Genomic DNA, 12,040 nt, shown 5'->3' on the forward strand with positions numbered 1-12,040 from the left:
TGTGTATCTTTGAAACTAAATTTTGTTTGACAATAAAGTAACATTACTTTTGTGTGTTATTGAACTATATAAATGGTACATTTGAAAATAGATTTTCAAAACTGAGGGACATTTTTTAATTTTCATTGGGTTCTTTTCTAGATGAAATAAAAAATTTCTTTTAAAATAGGGAATTAAAAATAAAAAAATCAAAATAAATGAATCCTCGAGATACATACTATTGTAACCTGAAACTTAGGCGGCAGCAAACAAAATATACAAAACTGCAAACATCCATGTTGTTGTAAGGGGCAAAGCTGATGAATCAATTATTGATGTCAGACGCAGAAGCTAGAAATTGCTGCTTCAAGTGGAATCTCTTTTGAAAATGAAACTCAAACATCTTTGCAACGTTGCTCTTCACCCACCCGCGACACCCATCCTTACCTGTTACTGACCTTATTCTCGATATCAAGGTAGCTCAACTTCAATTTTTACAATGCTTTTGTATGCATAATGGGTACAAGTCTTCATATTTTAGCCTCACACTTATTGACCGCAAACTGCTTGATATAATGCCTAAATAAAAAGTTAAAAACACATGAAAGAAAGACAAAAAAATAGTTTTTATATACTGGTTTTGATTTTGCCCAATTATTAGTGAGCCCGCGGTACATACAAATTGGTTTATGGGATTTTCATTTTAACCAACAGTTATTACTAATGCTGAAACTTTTGTTTCTGAAACTAAGCTCAACTTCTTATATAGTATGTCAAGCTTTAAACTTGAATTTGGGTTTGTGGCCTTGGTGATGAAACTTGAATTTGGGTTTATGGTTTTGGAGATGAAATTTAAAATATACACTGTGACTTGCTTTTATACAAAATTATATTTTTGCAAATTGCTTGACTTACTTCTAATGTTTACTTTGCTAGTTGCTCATAATTCAAGATGCTTGTGATACGAAAGCTGAAAGCAGGACCAAATCTCCCCTCTGTTTTATGTTTTATGATCGCTAATTGCACAAGTATGCAGTCTATTGTGAAGTCTGTTGGCCCTTGTTTAGCCAACTCAAGTTCAAAGGCACTTCTACTTGGATTTGAGAATAAATTCTTCCTTCAAAGATTATATATCTCAAGTATGGCTGAACGATTCCTGGTGCAGGCTCAAGACCCTGCCAAAGTTACTATAGATATACAAAATGCCATCAATTGCAACCAATTAGATTATTCTTGGAAATTACTTGAGCAGCATAAGCACATGGAGGGATTTCCTAGAAAATCTCTCTTCAACTTGGTTATAACTAGTTATGTGGAAACCCTTGATATTGAATGGCTAGAAAAAGCTTATGAATTGGTACATCGTGCCGGTGAAGATGGTAAACAAGACTTGTTAGAGAAGGAGGTGCTTATCTACCTTAGCTTTGGCCTCGCGAAAGTCAGACTACCAGTTATGGCGTCGACCATTTTAAGAAAGATGATTGATATGGAGCATTTTCCTCCTGTTACTGCTTGGTCTGCAGTTTTGGCTCACATGTCACAAACAGCAGAGGGAAGTTTCCTTGCTGCTGAGCTAATTCTTGAAATAGGTTATTTATTCCAAAATAACAGAGTGGATCCTCGTAAAAAGAATAATGCACCTTTGATTGCCATGAAACCAAACACCAATGCATTTAATATTGCGTTGGCAGGGTGTCTTGTATTTGAGAAATCTAGGAAGGCAGAGCAGCTTCTTGATATGATGCCTCGAATTGGTGTCAAAGCTGACGCAAACTTACTGATAACAATGGCTCGTGTATATGAGAGAAATGGGCGGAGAGAAGAGCTTATGAAGCTGCAGAGGCACATAGAGGAAGCTTCCAACTTAACTGATATACAGTTCCGACAGTTCTATAATTGTTTGCTTACATGCCATTTGAAATTTGGGGATCTTGATTCCGCATCCAGCATGGTTTTGGAAATGCTTAGAAAAGCAAAGGAAGCAAGAAATTCTCTTGCATCTGCCAAATTCTTGGTTGATGCAGCTAAAATTGATCACAACTATTCTCCTAGACCAGCTTCTGTACATAGTTTGAGCAACAGTAAAGATTTGGAGATTGTCAAAGATGACCAGCTGATAAGAAATGTTATCGTATCTTATGAGGAGTTCTCCAAAGATCGAAACTTCTTAAAACTTGAAGCGGAGTCCAAAGCTGTTCTTGGCTCTTTATCTGCTAAATTGCAGATGCAGGTCGATTTGATTACAACCGTACATGGTATACTGCAACCAACTGAAACAATTTATGTGAAATTAGTTAAAGCTTTTTTAGAATCTGGTAAGACTAAGGACTTGGCAGTGTTTCTTCTCAAGGCAGAAAGAGAAGACTCCCCATTTTCCAATGACAATTCAGCCTTGGTTCATGTTATTAATTCGTGCATATCACTTGGATGGTTGGACCAAGCTCATGATCTCCTTGATGAGATGCGTCTAGCTGGAGTTAGAACCGGTTCATCTGTATATGCTTCTCTTTTGAAAGCATATTGTGTAGCAAATAGGACAGCAGATATCACGTCACTTCTGAGAGATGCTAGGAAGGCTGGTATACAGCTTGACTCGAGCTCTTATGAGGCAATGATCCAATCCAGGGTGCTCGAGGAAGACACACAGGGAGCACTCCAACTTTTTAAAGAAATGAAAGAAGCTAGGATCCCAAAAGTTAGTCTACAATGCTCAGGTATGCTGGCTAAAAGTGTTACAGAGAAAGACGAAGCTGCACTGATGACAAAGCTGGTGCAGGAAATCAAAGACGGACAGAAAGTGGATTGTGGAGTTCATGACTGGAATAATGTAATCCACTTCTTTTGTAAGAAGAGATTAATGCAAGATGCAGAAAAGGCTCTAAAGAAGATGAGAAGCTTAGGTCATTCACCTAATGCACAAACTTTCCATTCTATGGTTACTGGGTATGCTGCTGTTGGGGGGAAATATCTGGAGGTAACAGAGCTATGGGGTGAGATGAAAGGGCTTGCTTCTTCATCCTCCATTAAGTTTGATCAGGAACTTCTGGATGCTGTGTTGTATACATTTGTGAGGGGTGGATTTTTCATTCGTGCCAATGAAGTTGTGGCAATGATGGAAAAAGGAAAAATGTTTATTGACAAATACAAATACAGAATGCTATTCTTGAAATATCACAGAACACTTTATAAAGGCAAGGCTCCGAAATTTCAGACAGAATCACAACTAAACAAAAGGGAAGCAGCCCTGATTTTTAAAAGGTGGATAGGTATGATTTGAGAAAGTGTCCATCAAAGATTAGCTCTTTTAGGTTTCAAGGCACCATCTTCTTGACTATATGAAGTTAAATTTCTTTTTCTCCTTTAGATTTAGATTTGTTGGAGAAACACTAATGTACTACCTGTGTGAACAAAACAACACACTATTTTATGTAAAATATTCAAACTTCATTACTATTATTTTTAGGTAACAAATAGAAGAGTCTGCGACCTATACCACCACATAACATAAGTGGTGGAGGTTGTTGTTGTGGAAACACATCCATCCATGACTGTTGATCCACTAGAAGCAATCTATACCAATAACACAGTGGATAGCATGCACAACTGAAATAGTGGTGGTACATTAGCTGAGTATTGCCAATATACCCTTCATCATCCCCCACCCCCCTGCACCCTCACCTTACTCGGGGTGTTAAAAAAACTGCGAACCGAACTGAAGTTATAATAACCGAACCATTATGTTTGGTTAATAAACCGAACCTGTGTTGCACAAGCGGTTCTCGAACCGAACCAAATTGCAAATAAACCGAACTGAAACTGAAACCGAACTGTGAGAAATTCCTAAAACTGATAGTATGCGTTAGCGGTGAATAGAACTGAAACTAATCTACGCCGGTGTTCTATAAAAGTAGGTAAATTCCTATAAAAGATGTCCTATAAAAGATGTGCTGAAATTGAAATGACAACAAAATTTTCAAATTTTTGCAAAAGTCATTTAAGATTAGTGTAAATGTTTTATGATATCAAATTTCATATGTTTGAGTCCCTTAACTATTCAGTTTAGGTTTTGATCCTTGGTTAAATAGATCTCAGATATTTCAAATAATTAGCCTCTATAGGTGTGCAAGTGATTGTGTGTCTAAACCTAAAGCCAACCTTTTAACCTAATAAAATCGATGAGATTCAAATTCAACAAGGACAGGATGATACAAAGATAAGAACATAAAAAAAAATTAATCATCAAGTAACTCTGTGGTAATAACACTACTAAATTAGACTATTGAGTTGTCTGAAAATTGAGTTATGTCGAAAAAAACATTCTAGCTTGAGAAAATGGCGTTGAGATTGGAACAGGGTTTTTGAAGACCATCTGACCATGATATAAGCTTTAAAAACAAGGGACTTTAATTATAGCTTTAGGAGCTCTGATATCACCATCATCATGTGGAAACTGCTATCTATATAAATATTTCAACTTCAACAAATGGAATTTCTTCTTAAACGCGATATAACCGATAAACCATTGGAACAACACAACATATAACTTGACAGCAACAAATAAACCATTGGAACAGCACAACATATAACTTGACAGCAACAAATAAACATTGTAAAGAGAAACAAAATTCCAATAGTAAATAAATATGATCCCTACATTTTGGTAAATATTTATTTATTCAAAATACACAAGATCCTGCCAAGTGGCTTATTACACAATGAAATTTCTCCCATATTCCATGAAGTGTAAGCTTAAACATAATGCAGAATTTTAAGAGACATAGATAGTCAAACGCTACTGACTACAAAATTTTCCACTAAGCTTTATTTCAGTTGAATTCAGCTGACATAAATGGACTAAAGGCATTGAAAAATAAAAATCGGATGACTATGGTGTTGCTTTAGCTTGTTATTTGATATCATAAGATGCTCATCTAGCAAACTATCCACAAGCAATTTCAGTAAGTGTAAATTACAAGCCTGTTTTTGCTCCAATTGAGGAATCATGTGGTTCACAGAGCTGAGGTTATATAACATGCTGTTGTAAGTAACCCCTTTCAACCAAAAAAGGAGCTTCATATCATCTGCATTTGCGTCAACATATATTCAGGTGCCCAATTGCTACTACCCTCTTCTCGCACACTAACCTGTGTGGAGCAATGAAAATAACTTCAAAAGTTGAGAACAATCTCCAAGTAAAAAGACCTGTCTGATCATTCGTTTAACAGGATTCATCAGAAGTCTCTGAATCAGGCTCTACCACTACCAAGCAATAGATGGTTCTAGTTGAAGTTCAACTCAGAGAAAAAAGAACATTGTAAAGACATCGTCGGAACAAGGGCATGACGATTAGTACAAAATTTTCTAATCCCTACACACAAACCGCAGATCATTGAACAAAATCTTGTACATCTTCTCATTCATATAAACATCCCTCTTCTTACATTCATCAAGCAACTCAAAGGCATCATCGACCCTCCCTTCCCGACACAATCCTTCCAAAACAGTCTTATAAGTAAGATGATCCGGTGACCTAGAATTACTCAACATATCAAACATAACCTCAACAGCATCCTCAAATCTCCTTTCCAAAGCAAGACTACAAACAATAATCACATAAGTACTAGTACTAGGAACCAAACACTTGACTCTCATTTCCTTATAAAATTCAAACCCCTGTTCCACCCTCCCTTTCTCACACAAACCCTTAGCAATATAACTATAACTATAACCATTCGGCTCACAAGCATACAACCCCATTTCGCGAAAAACCCTAATAGCTTCATCGAGTTCCAAACACTTAGAATAAGCTTTAATAATCATATTCAAAACAAAAGTATCAGGTATAACACCAGAAGTCTTCATCTGCTTAGTTAAAGATCGAACAGAGTGTAAATAAACATAACAAACGTTTAATTTATTGAATCTTCGAAGAAGCGAATTGAAAAGTAAAGTATAGGTTTCGAGATTAGGTTTACAGTCTTGTGAGTTTAACATTTTGTTGTAGACGTCGAATGCGCGGTTGAAGAGGAACTTACGACCACAGCAGAAACGGATGATGGAATTGTAGAGAGGGAGAGTGGGATCGCACGCGCCGGCGATGACTTCTTCGACTAGGGTTTCGGCTTGTTGGTAGCGGCGAGAATTGATGAGGTGTTTGATGATGGTGAGGTAGGTGAGGTGGTTGTGTTTGTAGGAACGTTGTTGGGAGGTCCAACGGAAAATGTCGAGGGCGAGGTCGGGGTCGGATTGGGAGGTTAAGGCGTGGTTGACGTCGGAAGGGGTGAAACCGGGTTTGAGATGGCTGACCCATGTTTCGAATTGTTTTTCGAGTGGGGTTTTGGAGGGGGATTGGGATGTTGGGATGGTGGTTGTGGTGGAGGAGGAGGAGAAGAGAGAAGTGGAATGCAGAAGAGGTGACTTGAAGAAGTGTTTTTTGGTGATGATGTTGATGACGGCCATGGCCATGTTTGATATGAATGAAAGGCTCGGAGCAGAGTCCTGGAACCCTTACTCGGCTAACAGAGAGCTGTCAAATAGGCGGTCTAGCACATCGCAGTCCGTTCGATTAGGTGGGGGCAAAATGCAGGACAAGGCCTCATATAATAGAGGCCCCAAATATTTAACTACATGTTAATTAATACTAGCCTAATACTAGTATATATTAGCTTTTAAAACTTGAGACAATAACAACAAAGTAGGAATTTTTTTTTTCAATATTCAATTTTTTAAAAAAAATTTCAAAAATAACAAAGTTTTCAAAAAAATTACAAAAATGTTTTTTTTTTTAAAATTAACACGTTGTCGCCAGGGGGGGTGGCGACAACGTTCTGGGCTTAAGTGGTGTCGCCAGGCCCAGTGGCGCCTACTCTCATTCTTTAGGTGTTGTCGCCACCCCCTGGCGACAACACCCCCCCTTATTTTTTTTTTCTTTTTTTTTTGTTATTTTTTTTCTAGTCTATTTTATTTTTCCAATTTTTTTTATATTATTTTTCCAACTCTTTTTTCAACATTATTTGTTTCTATAATTTTTTTGTTAACTTATTTTCCATCCGTATTTTTTTAACTAATAATTTGATTCCATTTCATTGAAAAAATAAATTGCAAAGACACATAACACCTAAATACTATGTTGTGGAGCTAGCACCACGATTGGGACATTTGTTCATATTATGTCCTACCTCACGACATATACTACACTTCCTCTGCATTTTTTCAGTGGCATCCATCTCGGTTCTAATACGCCTGCTGTTTGGTCGACCGCTTTTATTCCGACGCATTAAATCGTTATGCCAAACTGTTTCCCCCTCGTACACAGGCCAATATGCTTCCATTGCTACCACCGGAAAGTAATTGTCGTATACGTTGAGCAACGTTGATACCTTGTAAATGTCGGATACCAAAGATAATGCATCAAAGTGAGTATGTGAACATGCTGCAAGGACATGGGAGCAAGGCATGCGATATGCTTGAAATTGGCCACAGTCGCACCAACAATCTGGGATATTGACGCGATACTGTTGTCGTGGAAGTCCCTGGTTGTGGTCAATTGTTTCCTTTACACTGAAGGTGTGGCCATGACGGTCGAACTCGGACACTCGGTGAGTGTTACCCTTGGCAGATTCTTGTTGTATATATTTCATGCACACATCGTTGTAGACCTGTTGTGTTTGTAACACTGAATTCCACCGCTTACCTCTTGTGGCGAACAGAGTTACCATCCAAAAATACGTAGCACTAACCAAGGCAGTTACAGGTAGGTTTCGAATGCCTTTGAAAACCCCGTTCATTGATTCCACAAGATTTGTAGTCATGTGACCCCACCTAGCCCCATCGTCGTATGACCTAGTCCATCTCGCTCTGTCATTGCTGTCAATCCACCTCCCTGCATCTGGATTTGTCAACGCTATTTCTCGGCGGTAGTATTGAAATCCAGGTTGGTTTAAGGCATACCCCGCGTTCACCAAGTGGTTCTTCAAAAATTTATCTTTGATCTCTCTCATAAAATTTTGTGCTATATGCCTAATACAGTAGACATGCTTAGAGGGGGGTTGTGCCAACCATTTGCCGGATTGTTGTATGCGCTGTCAATAGAAGCGTGCCTGTCTGAAATCAAACAAAGATTAGGTTGTGGAGCAACTCTAGCTCGGAGATTCTTCAGAAAGAAAATCCAAGCAGCAGCTGTTTCTCCTTCTACCAGAGCAAAGGCTATTGGAAAAATGTTGTTGTTTCCATCCTGCGCGACCGCCATCAGCAAAGTTCCCTTGTATTTCCCATACAGCCATGTTCCATCAATTTGAATAATCGGCTTGCAAAAACCAAAACCGATGATGCATGGTCGAAACGCCCAGGACAGTCTATGGAAGATTCCATTACCTTCGAGAGGGGTTCCGTCTTGGGACTGTGCCGGCAGTGTCTCCAATATAGTAACAGTCCCAGGTGAATACAATTGCAGTGCAGCCAGGTAGCGAGGAAGTTGTTGGTATGATTCCTCCCAGTTGTCGTAGACTTTTTCAATTGCTTTCTACTTAGCTAACCAAGCCTTTCTGTACGAAGGTCTGTATTTGAACACAGAAACGCAATGAGAAATTATTGTCTTCACCTTCAGTGATGGGTCAGTTTCGACAAGAGGAATGATGGTATGACATATCATGTCATGACTGATTTTTCGATGATCTTGCGCCATATTAGTGGTGACACAGGTGTGGCCTTGAGATATCGAACGTATCACCCAGGCATTAAATTTCTTTCTGAATGATGCCTTCAGCATGTATCCACACTCCGGGTTTTTGCACACAATAGTCACTCTCTCTGGATTTGAGCGATCAGCTTTAAAATCAACACAATTTGCTAAGTGCCAATTTTTTATAGCCAACATACAATCATCCTTCGAACGAAACGTGTCACCCTCTTTTAACTCCTCGTTTGACCGCATATATGGATTGTAAAACATATCGGACGATGGCTCGTCCTCTCCCAAATTAAGTGTTGTGAAATGTGCTGGAGGTGAGTATGCATGTGTATCTGGTACTGGATCCGGTACTGGAACTTGTTCGTCATCTTCGGAGTCACGATTCACCAACTCGTCAACAACATCTTCTATTTCAGTTTCTTCGTCCATGACATGTTCGGGCTGTTGTTCGTCATCAACAACAGGATCAATAACCTGTGACTGAGTCATTTGTGAAGGAACAATTTGTTCGACCACTATGTACATTTCCAGATAATCGTAACCAAAATACTCATGGGTAAGGAACATGTTTTGAACCTCTATGTCAGTTGTTATCTGTGATTGATAAAACTTGACCGAGTTGTTAGGTTCAACTAGGGGTTGTTGGTAAAATATTTGCGACACTGGTTCTCTTATTTTGGATTCGATTTTCCTTTTTAGATAAGAGAAGTCCGCCTGTCTATTTAGAGCAAAACGTGTTGAGTTGGTGTTTCTAAAAAGAAAACCGTTTGTGTCGCAGTGGTAAGTCTCACCGTTCATATGAACACGAACTTTGTATTGTGAGGTGGATGCCATAATTTTGATATGTGTTTGTGAGAAATCGGAGGGATAAATGTTTGTGAAGTTTAGGTGTGAAAAAAGAAATGTGTGGGAGAATTGTAAATCTGTGAAGTAGTTCTTATAATAGATGCACCACACCTTACACAAGACTAATGCATGCAAGAAAACATGCAATAATTCTGCACAAGATTCAAACATGACAAGACTAAAGCATGCCACAATGGAATCTCGCCCCCACCTCTTACACAAGACTAATGCATGCAAGAAAACATGCAATAATTATGCATAAGATTCAAACATGACAAGACTAAAGCATGCCACAATGGAATCTCGTCCCCACCTCTTACACAAGACTAATGCATGCAAGAAAACATGCAATGAGAAAGTCTGAAACATTTAAATGTGACAAGACTAATGCATGCAGGCTAGGGAATCTCTTACACACCTATGCAATTATGGCAGTCGCCAACGGGGGTGGCGACGACATTGATTTTTAAGAGTTGTCGTCACCGGGGTTGGCGACAACATTGATTTTTAAGAGTTGATGCATGGACCAATACTTTAAGTCTGTACGCAACAATACTTTTTTTCTACCCACTAATATTATAAATTAGGGGCTTCTATGGTTGAGTTTACACACAGATACACAAACTCCAAATACCAAACAATCACACAAACACAACCATGCCTCGCCGGACAACCATTAGGCCAGACGGATGTCACAGGACAACAGAGCTGCCGCCCCGGAGATCAACATGGCGTGCCGAACCTGAACCGGAGTATCGCAGAAGGAACGGACATGTCATATTCTCACCCCTCAAACCTCCCATGCCGGTTCTGTTTTGGAATATCTCTTCCGTCGAGCAACTCAAGAGGACTCTCATGTCTTTTTTAGAGGGGGAGTACGAATCCGGCGAACAGATAAGAAGCATCAAGAGGCTTAAAACAAGGGCCGATGCTGTGACTGGAGCAACGATAAGTTTCTGGGATAAGGTGGAATACGACATTGATGCCGTTCAAATGATGCATGGACCCAATGACATTGTTTTAACCGTAGTAATTTCTTAGATGTTTTATTTTTTTTAATGATTTAATGTTGTCCATGTATTAATGATTTGCATGACCTTTTAATGTACCTTTTAATTAATGAATGAATTAATGTTTTCCACGACATCTGCGCTATTTTAATATATATATATATATATATATATATATATATTTTAAATATGTTAAAATAAAAACAATTAAAAAAACCAAAAAAAAAAGTTAAGATAACTCATTGCTAAGAATCGAGACTAATGCATGCAAGAGTACACACAATACAAGGTCTGAAGAGCAAATAACCATGACAAGAATACATGCATGCCACAATGGAATCTCTTACACACCTATGCAATTATGGAATCTCGTCCCCACATCTTAGACAAGCCTGCATGCAAGAATACACGTTATACAAAGTCTGAAACATTTAAATGTGACAAGACTAATGCATGCAGGCTAGGGAATCTCTTACACACCTATGCAATTAATGAATCTCGTCCCCACCTTTTACACCAGCATGCATGCAAGAATACACGTTATACAAAGTCTGAAACATTTAAATGTGACAAGACTAATGCATGCAGGCTAGGGAATCTCTTACACACCTATGCAATTAATGAATCTCGTCCCCACCTTTTACACCAGCATGCATGCAAGAATACAAAGTCTGAAACATTTAAATGTGACAAGACTAATGCATGCAGGCAGTCGCCAGAGGGGGTGGCGACAACATTGATTTTTTATAGTTGTCGCCAAAGGGGGTGGCGACAACATTGATTTTTAAGAGTTGTCGTCACCGGGGGTGGCGACTTGCTTCGTGTTAAGTGTTCAACCGTTGCATGCACTTGTCTTCTAACAATTAATTGTGGCAGACTTTTACTGCACCAAACACATTTAATTGTGTTTTATTTTGGCTATAAATAGGTCCCCATACTTGTTCATTTTCTTCATCACCAAAGAACCATCATCAAACTTACTTTCATCATAACAACTAGTTTTCTTCATCAACAAAAATGTCTCTCCTAACAATGGGTGCAGAGCATCGAGGAACCATTCCAAACATCGCCGATTACGTAAGTTTGAGTAAATTCAATTTATTTATGTTCTAAACACTTAAATTTTCTAATAATATTTACTAATTTCAAACATTCAAATACTTATGGTTTATCGTTTTTTTTATAGGATATCACGAGATTTAGAACCCGTGCGGGACCGATAAGTCCTCCGGACCCTTGGATTGTGCCTTATCTTGAGCGTGCGGGGTTTGGGAAGGTAATTGATTTAATAAGTACCTCAATCGATATGAAATTTATATTAGCATTGTGTGAGCGTTGGAGGCCTGAGACCCATACTTTTCACCTTCCAATCGGTGAATGTACCGTCACTCTAGAGGATGTGTACATGTTATTGGGTCTCAACACAAATGGAAAAGCTGTGTTTGGAAATGTCCAACAACCAAACGCTCTATGTGTAGAATTGTTGGGTGTTGATTTAATAGAGGGTGAGGGGCGA

At 38.7% G+C, this 12,040-nt stretch overlaps 2 protein-coding genes across 2 annotated transcripts; one reads left to right on the top strand and one right to left on the bottom strand.

Moving 5' to 3' along the window:
- Positions 1-214: 214 nt before the first annotated feature.
- Positions 215-3,757, top strand: LOC131644793 (pentatricopeptide repeat-containing protein At1g03100, mitochondrial-like). The gene is made up of 2 exons (XM_058915386.1): positions 215-455; positions 916-3,757. The coding sequence occupies exon 2, from the start codon at positions 932-934 to the stop codon at positions 3,254-3,256; it is 2,325 nt and encodes a 774-aa protein (XP_058771369.1). The 5' UTR covers positions 215-455; positions 916-931; the 3' UTR covers positions 3,257-3,757.
- Positions 3,758-4,603: 846 nt separating this feature from the next.
- On the bottom strand, positions 4,604-6,580 carry LOC131644794 (pentatricopeptide repeat-containing protein At3g25210, mitochondrial-like). The gene has a single exon (XM_058915387.1). It carries the CDS (start codon positions 6,442-6,444, stop codon positions 5,341-5,343), a length of 1,104 nt encoding a protein of 367 aa, XP_058771370.1. The 5' UTR covers positions 6,445-6,580; the 3' UTR covers positions 4,604-5,340.
- Between the last annotated feature and the right edge of the window lie 5,460 nt (positions 6,581-12,040).

This window comes from Vicia villosa, linkage group LG1, assembly GCF_029867415.1.
Source record: "Vicia villosa cultivar HV-30 ecotype Madison, WI linkage group LG1, Vvil1.0, whole genome shotgun sequence".
NCBI lineage: Eukaryota > Viridiplantae > Streptophyta > Magnoliopsida > Fabales > Fabaceae > Vicia > Vicia villosa.

Bases quoted from the DNA above. Each gene is read 5' to 3' on its own strand.
- LOC131644793 (XM_058915386.1), top strand. From the start codon at position 932: ATGCTTGTGATACGAAAGCTGAAAGCAGGACCAAATCTCCCCTCTGTT.
- LOC131644794 (XM_058915387.1), bottom strand. From the start codon at position 6,444: ATGGCCATGGCCGTCATCAACATCATCACCAAAAAACACTTCTTCAAG.